Here is a 20171-nt window from a genome sequence, read left to right as displayed (position 1 = left end):
ACAATTAACACGCGATGGAAGAAGCACACTTGGTTGAGGAAAAAACACCAGCCAATAACAATAGCTGTTACCGAAACGCGAGCACAATAGCACAAAGCGTCCGATCGCTTCAAGCTGAACTGTGTGTTTTTTTTTTCTCGAGTTGATGATGATGAAAATTAAACTCAAGCGCAGTGCTGAGTTTGTTTTCTGAAGACTGGTACTCGATAACAACGCTGGCAAATGTGGCACCAAACGAACCACGCACACGCCGCATAAAATCGAGCAGCTGCAGCAAAGCGTCCGCACCAATCCCCGCACCAGTCTCACTCGTTTAACTCAGGAGATCGGGGTGTCCTCTTCCACCACGTACCCAATGTTGACGGAAGACATCGAAATGTTCCACTACAAAATCCAGATGCTCCAGAATCTTTCTCCTCTCAACAAAGAGAAACGGCTCGCATTCGCAACGACCTTCGGTGCGTATCTCACTCAAAAGCGCGAGAACCTGCCGTTCATATGGTTCAGCGACGAAGCACATTTCTGGCTAAACGGGTACGTCAACAAACAAAACTGTCGTATTTGGAGTACTGAAAATCTACACGAGTACGAGACAACAACATTGCATCATCAACGAGTTACGGTTTGGGCTGCAATCATGAAGAATTGTGTTCACCGTTTAAAACGCGTTAACGAAAATAGGAGTGGTCAAATTGGAAATGCCCTAAAATAAGCTTTATTTTCGTTTTTTTTAAATAAACATCGGGTCACTTTTGTAGAATTTATTAAAATTTGTTGCGTGAGCGTTTAATCTGACAGACCCTGTATTCAGGTTCGAAGACGGCGCTTGTTCCTTGCAGAAGGTATGTTTCCAAACGATTCCCGATGTATATTGTTTCCTGTACAACATTATTTAAGTCAAAAACTTGACCTTACAATTATTTTCATAAAATGTTCGATAATAGATAACCTTACAAAAAAAAAGCTTTGCTATACAAACTATACAAAAAAAACTATCCATTTGTTCCCCATGTAATAGATACTTTGCAGTTCTGAAGAGGAGGGTAAAAGTACCGTATTTGTATTTGTTTTTGTCATTAATTTCAATTATTTTTTTAGAATGAACATGCAACCGATTGTTTGACCACTTGTAATTAAAGCTTCGCTGTGAAATGTTTTATAAATCTTAAAATCTACACGGTTCGTGTAGAATAATTGAAGATATATTGTGATTCGGTGAACATAATGCTAAATTGCTTGAGAATAGTAACATACGATTCCATACTATGTCTCAAACATTGACTGATTTCTACCAAAGATCAGTTAGTGACATTTATTGGCATTGGTAAAAGAGGCGATTATCTGCTACTGAAGATGCTGGAGGTTTTGATTATTTTATTGACATTCTTCAACTTAAAGGGAAGATAATTTTTTGTCTGGTGAGGTGCAAATTATTTTTAACTAGCTGACCCGGCAAACTTCGTCCCGCCCACAATTGCTTTTCTGATTTATATAATTTCGAACACTCCCGAAAATTATTTCTCTGTGCTCGATCTATATTCGCAGTATATAATTTCTTTTTTGACATATACACTTGAGACACTTTAATCCTGATATTGATTGATCAAATCCGTTACTCCGTTCTTGAGTTAAATCGTGAGGAACGGACAACAAATCATTTCTATTTATATAGAAATACTAAACTTGCTAAAAATGATTTTCCAATTTTCCAACTTTCCGAATGGTTTTCATAATTTTTTTTGCATATAAACCTGACGCATACTGAGACACTTCAATCCTGATACTGACTGTTCAAAACAGTTGCTCCGTTCTTGAGTTAAATCGTGAGGAACGGACACCAAATGCCATACAAATGAAACACAAATTTCTGCAATACTCAAGAGTTATTCTAGCAAATGGAACCAAATTAGGCATATTGAGGTTTTAGGGTGCAATAAATATTTCTATGGCGGTTAGACTCTCCACCCCCCTCTCTAAGGGGGGCTGCCATACAAATGAAACAAAAATTTCTGCATTACTCGAAAATTATTCAAGCAAATGAAACCAAATTATACCTATTGAGGTTTACGGGTGCAATAAATGTTTTTGTGGTGGTTAGACTCTCAACCCCCCTCTCTAAGGGGGGGCTGCCATACAAATGAAACACAAATTTCTGCGTTACTCGAGAATTAATCAAGCAAACGAAACCAAATTTGGCATGTGAAAGTTTTAGGGTGCAATGAATGTTTCTATGATGGTTAGACTCTTCACCCCCTCTCTCTAGGGGGGGCTGCCATACAAATGAAACACAAATTTCTGCATTACTCGAGAATTAATCAAGCAAATGAAACCAAATTTGATATGTGGAGGTTTTAGGGTGCAATAAATGTTTCTATAATAGTGTGACATCCCTCCTCCTCTGGAATGAAGAGGGGGTCCCATAAAAATATTACACATATTTCAACCAAACATGACAATTGAAAATTTTCGAAAAACTCTGAAGGAAAAAGGGAAAATTCGGAAAATTAAATTCCCATATGTTCTACAATTACATAGTGACAAGGGATGTTAGTCCATTCGATGTTTGCGCTAGCGAAATTGATCTTTGTTCGAAACTGGAAATGGATTTTAATGTGATGAATCGCACTCCTATATCTTCTTCTATCTATACTGAAAAAGGATCGCCGGATGTGTTGATAAGAGCAGACCTCGAGGAAGGAATTTAACCATTTAGGGCTGTCTTTATTCTATCATATTTTCTGTATAAAACATTTATTCCATGTAACGGAGAAACATGTTGAAAAAATCTTGAACGAGAATTGTGTCTGAAAATAATCTGATATTATAAAGATGAGTTTTGTTAGAAATACTAGGAATTTTATAGTAAAAGTTAAATTCAACGGGGTCGATTAGAAGATCAATCAATGAATAGTTCTGCGATTGTACCCATGAACTTGTTCATAGTAAAAAACGTGGATGTTTGAAAGTATTGATAACAAAACACAAATTTTGGGCGGGACGAAGTTTGCCGGGTTAGCTAGTATTCAATAAATTATCTGCGTTTAAGAACGTTTTGTGTACCTATTATCGATCTCGTGATACAACTGATTTTGTGATTCTAAATTTTTCAAGCCTTAAATAAAAGGGATTTCGATATACGATAAACTATGTAATACTTCGGCCAGCTGCCAGATATTGAAATATATTAAACAATGGAGATTTTGTTTCATCGATTGGATGGAAATTCGCCACATAATTTATCATAGTAAATCCTCATTATTATCCCTGCGCAAATTATTCGTAATGAATATACTGGGAGTTCTGCCTAAGTTTTCCTGGTTGGGAATGAGAACTCTTTTAATAGCCAACATTAAAAAACATCCGCGCTTGTATAGGGCTTACACTTTCTATCGGAGGTACATTGTCACTTTTATTAAAGCTTTAAGTTGGCGTGAAAGAAAGATGCTCTGTCAGGATAGCACGTCCGAAGGTCGTTTCAAATCATTATATTGACGTAGGACTACGTCTTTCATTTCTATACCGGGGTGTAAAATCAAAGTTTCGAAAACGAAAGCGTTACGCCGGAGACCGAGATTTTGAGCGTTAATAGCTCCTAAACAACTGAACGAAATGGTATGATAAACACTTCATTCGAAAGATAAAATGTCTACGCGTTATAAACTTGTTACTTTTTGATCCAAAAACTTGTTTCAATAGCCTTAAAATTGCTTTCAAAACAGGTTATTGAAATCACCAATCGGTATATAAGCGAGCGCCGCTCGGAAATCCACTCAGTTATAATTGAATAGCGATTGAGGTACCATCGCAGGAATGAATGGATGTTTTCCTAACACAGACTTCAAAACCATGGATCCTGGGGAAATGGGCATTGCAAAATGGATATAAGCAGCGCGTACTTCTGTACTCGTTTGCGCTTTTGCAAATCTGAATATTTCCCTAACAAAGACTTCTAAACCATGGAGTCTGGGGAAACTGGCATTGCAAAATAGATGCAAGCAGCGAGTACTTTCGTACTCGTTTGCACTTTTGCAAATCGGAACGTTTCCCTAACACAGACTTCAAACCCATGGAGCCTGGGGAAATCGACATTGCAAAATTGAAGCAAGCTGCTGGTACTTTTGTACTCGTTTGCGTTTTTGCAAATCGGAATGTTTCCCTAACACAGACTTCAAAACCATGGACCCGGGAGAAATTGGCATTGCAAATGAGATGCAAGCTGCGAGTACTTTTGTACTCGCTTACGTTTTTACAAACCGGAATGTGTTCTCCCAACACAGATTCCGAAACCAATAAATTGGGAAAATCGGCATTCCAGATCTCGACAGTACTTTTTATACCCCCCATGCATTTTTACACTCCGGAATGCGTTTTGCTAACACGGTCTACAAAAGCGGGTACAAATACAACGCTTTGGCTCGGTTGTTCAAGACTACATTCCCCTTCAGCTAACTGAACTTCTACGCATACCGTTTGATGATTAGGCAAAATGTTGATAACTATTTGCTGCGATAACCACTACTATAATGCATGAATTGACCTAAATTGGGATTTGTTAGCAATTGAATTCATAAATTGTTTCATTCATTCACTAGTTTAATCCATAATTTAATCAACAGCTCTGCGCAGCGGCGATATCGTACCAAATGAGAAACATTCGAAGTGCGATTATTGCTAATTGGAAAAACACAAATGATTACTAAGCCAACGGCAGTCCTACGTCAACCTTGCGGTTATATCATAGGTATAACCCATCCATAGTTTTTTCAATGAAAAAAAATACTTGATGGTTTTTGAATGTTGAAAATACCTAGTCATGAACATTTCCTTATATTTCCACAAAAAAATCACAATATAACAGTATCAGATACTGTTTTTTGTTTATTACTTTCCAAAATTTTTAAAAAAGTGATCTTCAATTACATAAAATACATATTCGGAACGAAAAATTATTATTTCATTCATAATTTACATTTTAAAAGTACATTTTTCATCCATTCCATTCCAATTGATTATGATACAACATGACTGAGGTTCTTTCAAGTGAGGGACTCTAAAACAACGAAAACACATATTTTTTTACTCGTATCGTATCAATTTCAGGACAACGTTCTCGTTAGACTCCACTCTGCCTGACATCGTTTATTTCAGTGAACACTCGTTTTAACTGTTCAAAAAAATCAAAATCAAAATCAACGCAAACCATCGCGCCTTTTCAGGGTCACCGTATACAATTATTAATCAATGTTTAAATTGTATTTAAAATTATATCCGAAGTGGTATATAAGCGAATTCAAGAAAATATTTCTTTAGTCCGACGACGCCAATGCGGTCATGTCTTGAGCATGCACCCCGTATCATATTCACTATATTTATAGTTCTGTTTGATGATTTCCCCACGGTACTCGATCGAACACGTAATATATCAACTATTCTAACTAAAAATAATATGAAATTGACTTAAAAACTGATGGTATCGTTTTGATACTTTATTGCGCTTTAATTTGCGTTCAATTTGTATTCAATTAAATTTGATTAATCGCATTATTTGATATTTTAATGCCAGAACACAGATAAAAGTTATTGTCCTAGGTAACACTATCCAACATTATAAATGAGTGTAAATCGATAAATGTATGTAAGCACTCACCAATTGAACACTGAAGTCACAGTTGAAAAGTTCCTGCACTGTGAGTGCACATCGTTTTCTGATAACAGTATTTGATAACGATTCATTTAAATAGCCGAGTAGAACGTGACTTGGATGAAAATACATCACTTATCGCAGGCCCTCTTTTCGATCACCTTCTGCTGTAATGATTTGTCTTAAGCACCTCAAATGGCGTAGGTACGTTGAACCACATTTGATTGGCAACTTGTTCCGTTAATGACGTTGCGAAAGCGAAAAACCGTTGTAAGCGGGGGAAAAAGAAATATTAAAGATCCGTTATCGTTAACGAAACGGTCATTTCCAGGAGTAACTAAATTTTACTTCCGTGTGCCTGAAGTTGTGCCAGGAGGAGAATACCACGCAATAGTTGAGAGATAACAGTGCATTTTAACGAATTCGTCGCACCGTACTGTGAGCGGCCTGGAACTTATTGGCCAAATCGCGGTCTGAAAGATTGGGATTCCTCTTGACGGCCTTGATGACTTTCCCACGCAGTTTCCGATCGACAGTTCCACTCCGACGCTTCGAATGCGGCTTCCGAGCCGTCGTCAATGTTTCCTTGTACTGCTTGATAACACGCCATACCGTATTTCTGGGCATTTTAAGCTGTTTAACTAGCTTAGATGCCGACAACAATGGATTTTCAAGAAAACTGTGCACAATTTTATCTCTCCGTTCGGCTTCCATGGCGGTTGTTTACAAAATGCTATCGTTTGGTGTTATGACATAAATACATGGTGAAAGGTAATGAATTTCCCGACACGTGGGTGAAAAAAGTTTCCAAATCCGTCCACTAGGAGCGCCACAATGAGCAAAAGAATTTGTTCCAATATTAAATGAAGAAGACTTTAGCCAAACGGGAGTTTCTCGAGCCGTCGGAAGTCTCAAGATTGATGTTGATGCTGACATGACTTTCTTGGTTTGAAGACGTTCTATCACTCCTCTTTTGGCGACTTTTACTCCTATGAGGAGGAAGACTTATTGTTGTTGTTGTTGTTTTTATTTTGTATCAGACGCGAGTAAATTATTCACAACATAAGGACATTGCAGGGATTGCGATGGAAAGATAGTAGCGGTGGAATGGTTTCACAAGAATGCATTGCCTGTTACACAGCGTAAGAGCCATTTTAACGAGGGCTGATGTCTTGAGAAGTGTCGGAGAGGCCTTTTCGCTCATTTGGCTCTTGTTCCTGAAAAAACACTACTTTTTTAGGCAGAAGGAACGTGCCTTTATGATTTTTTTCTTTTTTTGATTATATGTGAACAACAGCTATACAAACGGTTCAATAAACTGTACCAAAGATCTAATCTTTTTTATAACAAGAAATGAAGACAAGATGGTAACTACCGTTCTGAATCATATTTCGGACGCTTAAGGCATATGATGCAGGAAACAGGTCTAAACTTTATGCAAATATATTACTTGGTTGATATTTTTATTAAAAAAGTTCAATATGCTTTGGTACCTTTTTGATTGAAAACAATAAAAAAAAATCATCGAATAAAATGCTTTTCAAATGAAGCGAATAAAAATCAAACTTCGGACATTAAATAAAATGTCGGAAAGATTGAATTCAAATTTCGGACACTTTATTTTGTAGTTTTTTGAACGAACATTACATTACACTTGATTAGATTCTATAGTCAACTGGGAAACACTTACCAAGCAATCCCAGTAAACTATTAACAATGATGAGAACTGATGAAACACGGGAGAAATTTAAATATTGATGAACGGGTAAATTCTACGTGCTCACGCGAAGCAAACGTCAAACACAAACGATAGTGAGTAGTGTTGATAGATTTTTACCGATTATGTTATAATTCAAATGTAGTGCTCATATGAAATGATAGTGAAACCAAGGTATTACTCTAAAAAAGCAGTTGTGATATTAATTTTATAGTTATATCATCAGTACATTAAGCATTTCAAGATATTAGAACAATGTGTCCGAAATATGATGTTGTCCGAAATATGATTCAAAACGGTACATGTTTTCTTGGTCCAATATGTAACAAACATAATTTGTTTTTGTCACAAAATTATTGGAGTAGATCCCCCGTTTCAGCTCCGCCAACAAATTGTCTACCGGTCGCAACTGGGGACGATCGAAAGGATTCCGGTCTTCGGTACAACGTGATCCAATCTCCTCCAATGACCTCTCGGCAAAATGCGTCGAGTCGATGTCCAGCCGAAAGATCACATCCTCCTTTGCGTGATACTTCTCAATGAAGACGCCACTTCCGACAGATTCTTCGTACGGTATATAACCCCGTTCACCGCAAGCCCCGAGGAAAAGAACAACGGCTTGGACATTCACTTTTCACAGATCATCAACCGCAGAAGAACCTTCTTCGTCTTCGCCTTGGTACGAGGGTATTTAAGGATTATTTTTATTATGGCTGCTGCTGATTAACTGAATCAACTGGGCGTCGTTTCATTTTGGTAGAAGGTTTAATAAACGTAGGATTTGAGCAAAATTTGTGCCATTGGATTATCTTTTGCAGTTTCGTTTTCGCCATCCAAAATTAGTTCATGTTTTTATGCATATGTTAGAACTCTGAATGGTACAGAAGCATTTGTTTGCCAGAAGTCTTTAGCCAAATAAGAAAAAAACAACTCTATACGACGAATTCCCCGTAAAGAATGGGTGGGTTATATCTATGATATAACCGCAAGGTTGACGTGGGACTACTGTTGACTTAGTAAGCATTTGTATTGTATTGATTAAATTATCGATTGAATGAAACAATTTTCTAATTCAATTGAATTCAACATATTTGCTTAGTAAAAAAAAAGTTCGAACAGTTGCCATGTAAGATCAATTCATGCATTATAATAGATTATGTTCTTCGTTACAAGTAAATCTGATAACCGTCCTTTTACGTTTGATATGATGCCTAGGACTACCAAAATATGTGAACGGAAGAATTGTCAAGCGATCATTGTATTTTACATTTCTCCCTCAATCTGTCATGTTCACGTAGTTCTCGAACCGCGAAATTTCATTCACCTCTAGTATCTGAAATGACGATTTTCCTAGGCTTCTTAGTTTAGAAGTACGTTTTAGGGAAACATATTCCTATTTGCGCAAAGACAAGCAAGTACAAAAGTACTCGCAGCATGCATATATTTGCAAAACGGATTCGACCAGGCATCTTTGTTTTGAAATCCATCTTAGGGAAACACATTTCAGTAGGAAAAAAGATATCCCCGACTTGCATTAATTTGGAAAGCGGATTCCCCCAGGTACATTGATTTTGAAGTCTGTGTTAGACAAACACAGCTCGGTGGGAACAACAATACTCTCTACTTGCATGTATATTTGCAAAGCGGATTCGCACAGGTACATTGATTTCGAAGTCTGTGTTGGGGAAACCGTAAATTGGGCCAATCAAAACTTGATAGTTAGGGCGTTTAGACAACGCTTGACATTTTACAGTTATTAAATTGTTTATCTCATGAAAAACAGCATTTTATTAATTAGAATGGATGCGTGTAAATATTTCCTATCAATAGATGCAAACATTTTTCCGATCTATTAAAAAATGTTCGAATTATAAGCATTAGAAATCTTTCATCTTTTCCTGCATGTTCTTATGTTTTCATTTCACCCCCATATACTCCGGTTAGACGTAGTTCCACGTCGAAATAAGAGCTCTCACACATCGGTTCAAACAACCGTCAATTTGATTGGTGAAAACATCAATTCAATGGGTCATTCGGCGTACAGTCCTGATTTGGCACCCAATGACTTCATTTTGTTCTCGAACATCAAAAATAAGCTGTGTGGTCAACGATTCGTGATGGCAGAAAAAGCGGCTTTAAGCTGAATGCAGAAGTATATTGATCTCCATGGAGAATGACAAATTACCGTGTTTTACTGACTAGTCGCAAAATTTATGGAGGCTCTGGTAATCCCGGATTTTAGGGCGAAACCAGTTCACATTCAGGGAAAAACTGAGAATAATCACTCAGTTCGTAGAGCAATAGTTATTAATATTATCATCTTGGAAATAGAAAAACAATGATGAGAAAAAATGTGACATCTAATGAACTGCAAATATACTGAAATATATTGGGCGTACCATAACACTCACCCGATTTCCCAGCATTGATCTACACATCTACACCACAAACGAAACATGATGCCGTTGGAATTTCATACATTGAAAAGCTCGGTCTATGCACAACATCAACAGCATCTGCTCCGCTGAATGTACGAATGAAAACATAGCGTAAATTCCATATGTTCCCGGAGGTATCCCGTTTCCTGAGCTTACGGCGTGAAAAGTAACTCCTTCAGAGCCCGAGCAGTGCAACTCGGAAAAGCGCAGGTGTGAGTTACAGCTTTGTCTGTTTTCCTACTCGACAACATCCCGGTCGCAGTACTTTCCCCGGTTTCACGCTCCTATTCCAACAGAAGAGCGCAAACATTTACCACAAATAACAACACTTGTCGAAGAGGAAGCGGTGAAATTTTATAACGATACGAATATAGGCCAAACGAAGTCTATCGTTCCACTCGACCGCCTCTCACGGGAGAAATTTTCCTGGAGAGCCGTCTGCATCCGAATCCCGTGATGAGCGCTAGTGAGTTCCTCTTGCTGGGTTCCACTTGAGCATCGGGGAATAGCTGTTTCTACAGCATTGTGACGTCAGCATTATGATACGCGTATTTTTCTTACCCTGCTGTGCTCTATCGGAGGGTAACTACAATACGGCAGGATTATGTGGAGGGACAGGTCAGGGACGGAGCCAATTTACCCTTACCCTTTATACGGTACGTACTGAAGTTTTTATTGTATAGCCTCGAGTAGGTCTTTCCTTTCGAAGCGAGATGTGCAAGACGATGACCTGTGTTGGCTGGCTGCATGCATAGCTCAGAAAAATTGGATGTGATCCATGTTTCTCCAGAATACAGGTCAACTGGATGGAACAAGCTGGGCAATTTTGTAACTCGCGACTCATTTTGCCCTGAAGGATCAGCATCCATCCCGACACTGTTTCGCTTGAGCCAATGAATTGATTCAGCTGAATGTCAGGTGTCAGTTCTCATTGTATATTGCTGTAGTGCCACTTGGGAAACGATTCGGAACATCGAGCTAGAAACCGTGGAACTGTGTGCGCCTGATATTCGTATACGGAAAAAAGTCGGAATTTATCACTTATAATTCAGAGCGCAGCAACTCTACAGAAACAACAATTTATTGCTTGGCATAGGAAACTGATTTCCCAACGCAGAACCCTCGTAGGATTAATCTCTACTTCGGGAGAGGAAAAATACTCTATTTATTTGCAAATGCACTCCCTAGGATTTCCCCCTACCCCATGTGTTATGTATTAAGAAACTAATTATGCAGAGAACGTCTTCGGCGAAATCGTGCCGCCACACTTTTCTGTTGCCAAAGTGATTAGTGAATTATCAATGGGTGGGATTATGTGGGAGTTGCTATTATATGAATGAGAGCAAACTTCATAAATACCATTGATTAATTGTTGTAGCTTGACCATTTCTGTCTATATGAAACATGTGGCATGAAGTTCTACAAACTTTTGTGTGGCTCGATCATGGGTGCCCGTCGCATGTGAGAATAACCAGTTTTCAACTGCTTCTTTCAGCTTTTCTCTCGTGGCGAAGTGTTTGGTGCTGCAAACTTTACATAGAAATATCGGCCATCCGGAGAAAAATTGGAAGCGAACATCGTTCGTTTGACTAACGAAGTTCCATAGTTTCTAGATGCATGGTAGTCCTTCTTTCAAGCATGAAAAACGGCAATTATTTTTGATTACTCTCAAATTTTGATTTAAGCAACGGAATTAAGATTTTTTTAATCAAAACTCATGCAGCTAAAAAAACGTAGCAAAATCTTCTTTTTACACTATGAATGTTTATGCGAAATGCTCATCTGTTGACATTTATTGATCTTGTACAAAAAAAAGATGACTACCACAAACAAAACAACCTGCATGGATTGGTGCACCATGGTTAGTTGTTTACCTCAACGTTATTGTTGTTGTTTACATTTTCGTTGTTTCTCCTCGTTGTGGTAAATAAAAAAAAATGCTTGAAGAACATTAATCCTCCAGTTCCAGTTTAACATGGATAATAACAAGGACAAGTAAGTAACAAACTATTAAAAAAATAGGATGATCTTCAACAGAATTGAACTATTTGCAGCTACGACGGAATAGAGTTCCTGGAGCAGGAAACAGCGGGATCTCCGGTGGCTGGATCGTCGGGAACTTTTAGATTCTCGAAATCCTTGTTGGATACGACCCAGGTCTCTGACGATGGGAACTCGAGGAATGTCGAATTCTCATTGTTGCCCGATAATACGACGGAGGAAGCTGAAAACGAAGAAAGTGGTGCATCCGAGGAAAATGATGTGACTTTGTTGCCAGATGATGCTGCGAAGAGTTTGGAATTCTTCTTTAAAGGGACCTTTCTTCGACGACTTTTTCGCAGTCAAATGCGCCCTCGAGAAATCGGAACCATGAATGTCGGTGGAGATACAGTGCCGGAAGTGATCGGATTCATGTGGAAACTTGCAAAGAAACACGTATCTCGGCAAGTTGATTTTGACAATGACGTTCCGACATGGTCTGAGAAGCAAATGCCAGATGAAGAAGACATTGAACGATTCATCATTCTGCATGACACGACCAAAAGGAAGACCTACAATGTTTCTGCCATCACTCCACGAATCCTTGCTACATGGAAGGATAAAAACATCAAAGTTTTTGTGCATCCATATGCGACCAACGTGGAGACGCATGCCCAGCACCAAATGGTACTGAAGACGCTCATTACGCCAACAAACTCAGACCGAGCCGGAGCCCACTCGACCCGTGATTGTGCTGCTTTGGCTAAAGAGCTTAAGGAAACTCACTTGGATTTAGAGGGACATCAAAGCTCGTGGATGTTGTGGGCCAACTTCATCCACTCTTCGCCTGCTCACAAGCAAGAGCAATTGAAAATTGATCCCGCACCGCCTTTGGAGCTCGCCAAATACTTCCGATGGAAAAATGTGTCAGAAGCAGCCCGCCTGCAGTCAGTACATCGGGGTGTCACAGTGGCTCATACTGTGAATGCTGGTTGGGTGAAAGAAGCGGCTGAAATAAGGGAAGAAATTTCAGCAGCACTTGGAATACTTAACAACGTTTCCCGCAAGCTCGAAGCAATGATAACAAAAGGATTAGCCGCTGGAGATTTTATCACCGCAGTGCAATCAGCAATCCGACCAGAAGAGTCCGAAGTGAGCCAAGTGTTGGCGGAGAAAGTAACTGATTGTCCCGATGTTGATCACTCTTAAAGTGTTTTTCTTGTTTTGATTTTACGGTTTTGAATAAATAAAATAAGTTTTATTTGCAATAGTTTCACGGTCTTCATGAGTTTTATTTATTTGTTTCAGATAGTTCATTATTGTTAACAGTAAACGTTTCAAAACTTGCTCTTATATTAATTGGGAACAATATTCAAATCGACCTCATTTGGATCTTGCGTTAAGCCTTTCTCAGGGCTGAAAAATCCTCCAGGGAAGTATCCACAGTGTTCAAACAGTTTCTGGCAAGGATAAACTTTGAAGTAGTTCATAGCTTCACATACTTCAGCCAGAATTTGTTCACCTTCCCGGTGTACTCTCTGAAGACGTTTTTTCACGAGGACAAAGATCACCTCGATGGGATTGAAAAAGGGGCAGTACGCCGGAAGGAATATGGGTATGATCCCAATGGATCGAAGATAGCGAATGAGATTAGCGTCGCAATGAATCCTCGCACCGTCCATGATCCATACTGAATGGAATCCTGGATATCTTTGAACCTTAGGATTCCGCAAGGCAAACTCTCGGCAGCATTCGAAAAACTTTAGCCTGTTAAAAGTGCCTTCAGTCCAGAAACTATCCAGGATTCCATCAGCGCCAAGGAAACATAAGAACGATGAACGAGCACGGCGACAAAATTCTCCTCTGAAAATTAACTTTTTTCCTACGACACCATATCCCTTCTGACGTAACGTGCCCCTATTGTCAATACTCACCTCATCGAGGAAAACTAAATTGAAAATATCCCATGGTATGGCGAGGAGCTCATTCACAAACCGCACTATTTCTTCCATACGAATTTGAATAGCTCTTCTCTCAATGGTTTTCCACGACAGGCCTGCCTCGTGCAGAATAGTACAGACGGATGAAGTACTTATTGTCATCTGGAAATGTGCCTGGAACATCTCCTTGGCTTCGTCCAAAAATAAAAGAGGATGCTTGCAATAAAGCTCCACCAACCATTGTCGCATTTCCGACTGGAACTTTTTGAAGACCTGAGCTCGTTTTTTCCTTCGGTAAAGTCCCTCGCTTTCAAACTTTTGAATCCAACCATAAATAGTGGACAGGCTTTTTCCGTAAATGATCGCCAAATTCTTTTGGGAAATACCCAAAAAGTAGTGTCCATAAAGGGCGTGGTATACGGTTCCAGGACTGGCCTGTTGTTGGCGAACGGAATGAATGATTATATCGGCCATCTGAAATGTGTGTAATTTGAATGGTTCAATAATTTCAGCATTCAACTAAGCAGACAAATTTTACCTTCAATTACGTCTTCAATAATGACTTTTGGAACAGATTGTAGAGCAAAACTAACCGAAAATGCTTCTAATCGCAAACTACTTCGAAATATTTTGCTTTTTTAGAAAGTAAACAAAAACAAACTGAATATCAGCACATCGACTGGCCTGCTGCTCATGACATCGGTTGGTTATTTGACATGTCGTTCGTTGGAAATTTCGTTCGTTGAACTGACGAACGAATTCCAAGATAGTGCTGTGGCGACAATATATGGAATGTCTCAACCTAAATGCCCTCGTTTCATTTTTTTTTTATTTGCTTTCCTTTCTAAACTATTATCTTTCATTTTAAATTATTATCTCTCAAATCTTATGGAATTAGATCTGTGCTATTAGATTTACATGTGTGAATTGCAAGTCACCATTGCCAACAAAAAAAAAACACGAATTGAAATGAAAGTGTGAGTCTCCACCAAAATTTAACGAACTTCTAATGATAGTGGAGACGCATTATATTTGTCCAATAGATTACAAACACATGTAGGCGAAGTGCGGGTAATACGGACAGTGGGAGTAATATGGGCAGGTGGTTGGTTTGTATAGTTACATTATGAATTACAGATTTCTGTCAATGAGAACAATTTCTACGTATTATTCTAAAATATTTAAACCGCCCTATGGCAATAAAGTGGAAAAGGGAAACAAAAACCGAAAATCATAAATGATTTCGCGTGTGGATGTAATCTTCGTATTTTGCATAAGCATTTTGAGTGGTTTAATATCAAAATTCAATTCGCTGATGGTTATATTTCGGTTTGTGAGTTAACAAGAAAACGATATAAGGTATGTACGGAAAAGTAAATTCATTTGTGAGTGGAAAATTGAATTATTGGAATAAAGGCCGTTTTATATTATCAGGCACGTAGCGTAAACGGCACGTACCGACACCGGCAGACAAATACATGATGTATTCATATCATCAGGCATAGCAACTTCTCTGTACGGACCGGCAGCGCAGACGGAGCGGAGAAATGCTACTGGTGATTAAACCGATGTCGTACCGAAGAGCGACGAACGCACCCACACCACGAACTTCGACATTGGGTTTGTATGTATGGTGCTACTCGCCCATGTAGTTCGTGCCCGGCACCGGCAAAATATTCTTTTCGAGAATTCCTTCATGCATTTGTCTGAAGCGTGCTGTGTATGCCCGGAGCCGTTCCGCTATATATACGCATACACATTTGAAACACACGCAATAATATTTGTCTTGCATGAAACGTGCCGTGCCGGTTACGCTACGTGCCTGATAATATAATATTACCTTAATTGTACAGGAGGGTTGAAACGGCCAGTTGCCAGTGGGAGTGAGATGGACTGTGAAAAGTCTGATATATTCCTAAGGATAAACGTCTAATAAACGGAAATCAAATCGCCAAATGTGGACTATTTAGAAGTTGACTAGAACCAAAAGCAAAATAGTTGAGGGTCTGTCCGTTTACACTGCAGAAAAGCACAATACCACTTCTAGGTGGATTATTTGGATTTTTTCATTATTTTACGGACATTCGTGTTGAGTTCAGACCTTGGTTGAATAAAATTATTCCTCTCACGAACGATAAACCTACACTTCGTATACTACAAACCTGTCCAAATTCCCCCCACTATATGTCCATATTAAAGATGAAACAGAGATCCGGTAACCGGCCGGATATTCGATTTGATACAGTGAAAAGAAACGGGAGACTGCATATAATCGAGTCTGTGCTCTACCTCTGTAGTAAATAGTTCTACTGGAACTTTCTGCGAAAAAATGGAAGCGAAATAATCAGGTTGATTGATTGGATTGTTTTTGGTAATACATTTTTGAAATGTATAGAAATTTTGGAAGCAAACCAAAAACGCTTTATTCTTTCTTGCAATGTCTTCTGACTACAACGCATGCACACTTCAAACTAAAAATATGTACCGTTCTGAATCATATTTCATATTTCATCACCCTTTAATAATAATTTGACATACGGATCGAACGATATCCCTAACCTAGAAATATGTATCTTGAAAATGATGTATGTTTTATCTTTATGTTCATATCGAACTACAGCACTCCGAAATCGCTTAAAAAATTCGAACCTTTACTCCTCAATCCTTTGTCAAGTGTAGATCTATAGATAGCATGCTTCCTATTTTATCTTTTCTTTCCTTGAAATTATTTTTTTTTAAAATCTTTGCATATAAAATTGTTTTGTTCGTTTGTGTGCGTTTCAAAATCTCGAAAAGTTTGGCACTGATGGAGCTCATCTTATGACACAATATACAATCCACTTCAAGGATTGTTGTTGCTACTACCAACACCTCAGGAACTTTAAGATTTCAGATGGAATGAGCACACTCCTGAAAAAAATACTGTGAACGTAAGCTAGCTCTCTAGTATAGAATTTAGTATACAAAAAACAAAGAGAAGTAAAATTGTATCTGATAATGATTTTAAATTCATTTAATTTCTATTGATTGGCGTTGCTCAACATTAATCTTTGATTTATTGTGTTGTTTATATTCGAATGCGGATTGTTCAACTGTATATTGCACGTATCCGTGTTGGAAAACAAGATTCCCTGACAAAGTATTTCAAGTATTTCAAAATTAAAGTCATATGAATCATATGTTTTGTGTTGTTACTCATTTTACAGCTATAAAACCGCAATGTACCACAGCAAAGTTAGGCAGGGTACAGCTAGTAAAATTTCACAGGGTACAGCTCAAACATTAAGCGGGAATGTCGCAAAAATGGCTTTTTTGCATTTATGAGAAGTTACTGCCAAAATTATGAGGTCACCTCAAGGGATGTGTTATTGCTGTACGAAATTTTAAACGCGTTTTTCTAGAAACCATGTTATTTCAGCTGGTGGCGTATCAATATCTACGGATCTACTCGACCGACTTGGCTGAATTTTTTTATCAGCATGTAAAATGAATTATCTAAAGCGTTACATAGCCGTTTTCTGATATTACATTTTTTCGATTTTTCATGAGCTTCTAAACAGCGATTTTTCATGAAAAATAACTCATTTTGACGAAGAAAGTTCACAAAAATTCGCGTAAATTTGTCTTCATTGTGAAGGGTTGAAAAACAAGCTTTAGCCTGGTCCATTTCCAATGATCGCTAGCCACCCCAAAAAACAGAAAAAAATTAAGAAAACAAGATAAATTTCTCCTTAAATGGTTGCATCTCTGAATTCTAATAAATATATTTTCGAAGAGTTATGACTGTTTAGAAGAACATTGACAAATTTTTGCTCTTCGTCTTTGCCTATGACTAATGTTCTCAATTTGACAAATCTCAGTTTTCTCTTCGGAGCCAAAAATCAAGTTTTATCTTCTAGAAAAAGTCAAACTTTTACTCTTTCATTGTGAGAAATTCACACTAATGTATAAATAAAAGCAGCGTGAAGTACTTCCCTGCCCACCCGACCCTTCATCGGTAGCTGTTCCCGTAAATGGTGCAAAATATGTTGTTGCTACTATGTCTCTGCTACTTCTCGCTGACATCAATCTACAGTGACATGTGAACCGCTACGAGAAAATATCATTCTCCACCTGGCGTTAACCAGAGATCAGCCGACTGTGCTAAGAGAGGGAGAGCTCAAAAATCTAGTCCCAACTGAGACTGAGTGCCGCGGGTCGGAAAATGAGTATCCATCTTCTCATCATCAAGAGTACTAGCAAAATATATAGAAAGACAAACAATCCACACATGGTAGAGTATCTCAGTGTTTTGATTAACAACCACACATCTTCTGCCTCTTCTTCTTCAATGGCATTAACTTTTCTAGAGGAACTTTGCCGTCTCAATGAAGTATCACTTGCGTATTTTCAGTACTTGATTGAGATTCCAATGTCACATAACATGCATTGACTATATTCACAGGGGAAAATTCGAGAAGAATGTGTATCAGTGTAATTCGAAGGAAATTTCTTTGACGAGAAATCACCGGCTATTCGATCTTGTTGAGACGTTAGCCACTAGGCCACGGAAGCCAAAACCATACATATAAACCCCTGAATACGGAAAAAAACGATAGAGGTAACAGAAAATCACCGTATTGTTGAAACAGTTATTGAAACTTACAGGTTTCTGGTTTTACTGCGACTGATTTGGGAGTAGGATTTTTGGGTCAAACAGCCGCCGCGGCCACGCTAAGCTCCGAACAATCACACAAAAAACGACAAAGTAAGTCCACGCAAAACAGTAACGACTTTCTGATTACATTCATTGCCCCTAGGCTCCAATGATCCCACCCGCATAGTTTAGCATAATTTACTGACGTAATAACGCTCCGGGGGATAAATACCGTTTGCAACTGACAGCAATCTGATTTCCGATTTCTCGAAGAGATTTTTTTTTCGAATCAACGAGCGTTTTCGCGTTCCGATATGATTTTCTCTGGTTGGAGCGGAAATGAAGCAGAAAAAAAACCGTTTACCAACCCCAGCAATAAATGGCGCTATTGACTGTTTGGACAGGGAATCGTGCCAAAATGCGCTGGATAAGGTTCATTCGTTTTTATAGGACTGTGCACATCGGTTTTTTGTTGGATGAAATTTGAAAAAGTTTCGTTGGAAATGAGTGTAAAAGTAAACAGTACAGGCATTATGCAATGAATGTGATTCACTTACAGCACGAAGGGTGTTCGATAAGTTTTGATACTACTAAGTTTCAAAGGACAGCACGATTCGCTCTCAAACAAAACCTATCCCAGGTTGCACTATTCGTCGAAGGCCTCTTTATCCATGGCTGGATGGCCAATGCTCTATTTGAACTTTATCTGTAGAATTCGAATGCATTTTAAGTACCTCGGAAACGTGGAACCATCGACAATTTTTGAACGTATTCAGCCCATGAGAATAAATCGAATATTGGCGAAATTTCGTGTGATGTCTGTCACGCAAAACATCAATGAAAGATTTACGAAAAGTGGCTCGGAGCATTATAAATCGCTTTTCAACGAATTGAATCGAGGAATAATCACATCAATGGATTAATAATTTTGCAAGAAATGTTTGTCCCAAAATGAATAGATCAATAGGGAAGTACATAACACATAAATATATTGGTTCAGTGAATAAAGTACCTATAAATCAACACGTTGCTATTCAATTCCACTGTTAATGTCGATTGTACAATCCGAAGAACTGTAACGTTTTAAAACAGCAATCATCCCATATCCTACGATTGATTTACCCGTACTAATTGGTTTACGATACTTTCGAAAAATATTGTATTCAGCTCCCTATAGCAACGGAACCAAGCCGAGATTAACAGGCCATACATTATTATGCGTAAACTATTGACTATTTGGTAATATAGACGGACTCAGTCAACGTTCAAACAGTACTGTAACGGTCAGGTACTTTAATGGCGTGTAAATTCATTAACCTCATCAACGTTGTTTGAAATCGTTTGTAATTTCGAATAGTCGATCTGTTTTCCAGATCCGAATGGTACTCGAGACGAAGGCGTACTCGCGTTTCACGAAGACATCTTCTCCCTCCGATGAAACTAGTTTTACAAACACCGAATCGGGGCCCATGCAATCCTCGTTGCCGATGCGACTGTTCGAATCCAAGTCCTCCGATGAATCTAGTTTCAGAGATACCGTATCCAATTCTTCTTCCAGTACCCATTCGCCATCTTCCTCATCGTCTTCACCAGGAGAATCATTCGGTTCCATGGTCTCCGTTATAGCTGATTCTTCTTTTTCCAATTCCACCTCATTCCAGTTGTATATAATTCGATTTATTAAATCCGTGTCCTCTACTTCACATTATTCGATCAAGTCCATGCCATCCCATTCCATTGCGTCCGTTGCGGTGGGGTTGGATTGTTAGGTGAGATTAAAATGTGATGTTCCCAATGCTGAGTTTTTGCATTTATATAT

At 38.5% G+C, this 20171-nt stretch overlaps 2 protein-coding genes across 3 annotated transcripts; one reads left to right on the top strand and one right to left on the bottom strand.

Annotated features, from left to right (window-relative positions):
* The first annotated feature begins 11771 nt into the window (after nt 1-11771).
* On the top strand, nt 11772-13205 carry LOC129773978 (uncharacterized). The gene is made up of 2 exons (XM_055777660.1): nt 11772-11791; nt 11851-13205. Exons 1-2 carry the CDS (start codon nt 11772-11774, stop codon nt 12983-12985), a joined length of 1155 nt encoding a protein of 384 aa, XP_055633635.1. The 3' UTR covers nt 12986-13205.
* Nucleotides 12709-14446, bottom strand: LOC129777984 (uncharacterized). 2 transcript variants are annotated; one of them, XM_055784603.1, is made up of 3 exons: nt 14255-14446; nt 13711-14190; nt 12709-13236 (listed from the first exon to the last, which is right to left on the bottom strand). In XM_055784603.1, exons 2-3 carry the CDS (start codon nt 14188-14190, stop codon nt 13132-13134), a joined length of 585 nt encoding a protein of 194 aa, XP_055640578.1. In that variant the 5' UTR covers nt 14255-14446; the 3' UTR covers nt 12709-13131. The 2 variants fall into 2 exon arrangements, with proteins under 2 accessions (XP_055640578.1, XP_055640577.1); XM_055784602.1 differs by having other exon boundaries at nt 12709-14190.
* Between the last annotated feature and the right edge of the window lie 5725 nt (nt 14447-20171).

The sequence above is a fragment of the Toxorhynchites rutilus genome, chromosome 3 (assembly GCF_029784135.1).
Source record: "Toxorhynchites rutilus septentrionalis strain SRP chromosome 3, ASM2978413v1, whole genome shotgun sequence".
Lineage (NCBI taxonomy): Eukaryota > Metazoa > Arthropoda > Insecta > Diptera > Culicidae > Toxorhynchites > Toxorhynchites rutilus.
The sequence above is the reverse complement of the archived record's forward strand: the minus strand, read 5'-3'. Positions and strand labels throughout refer to the sequence as shown.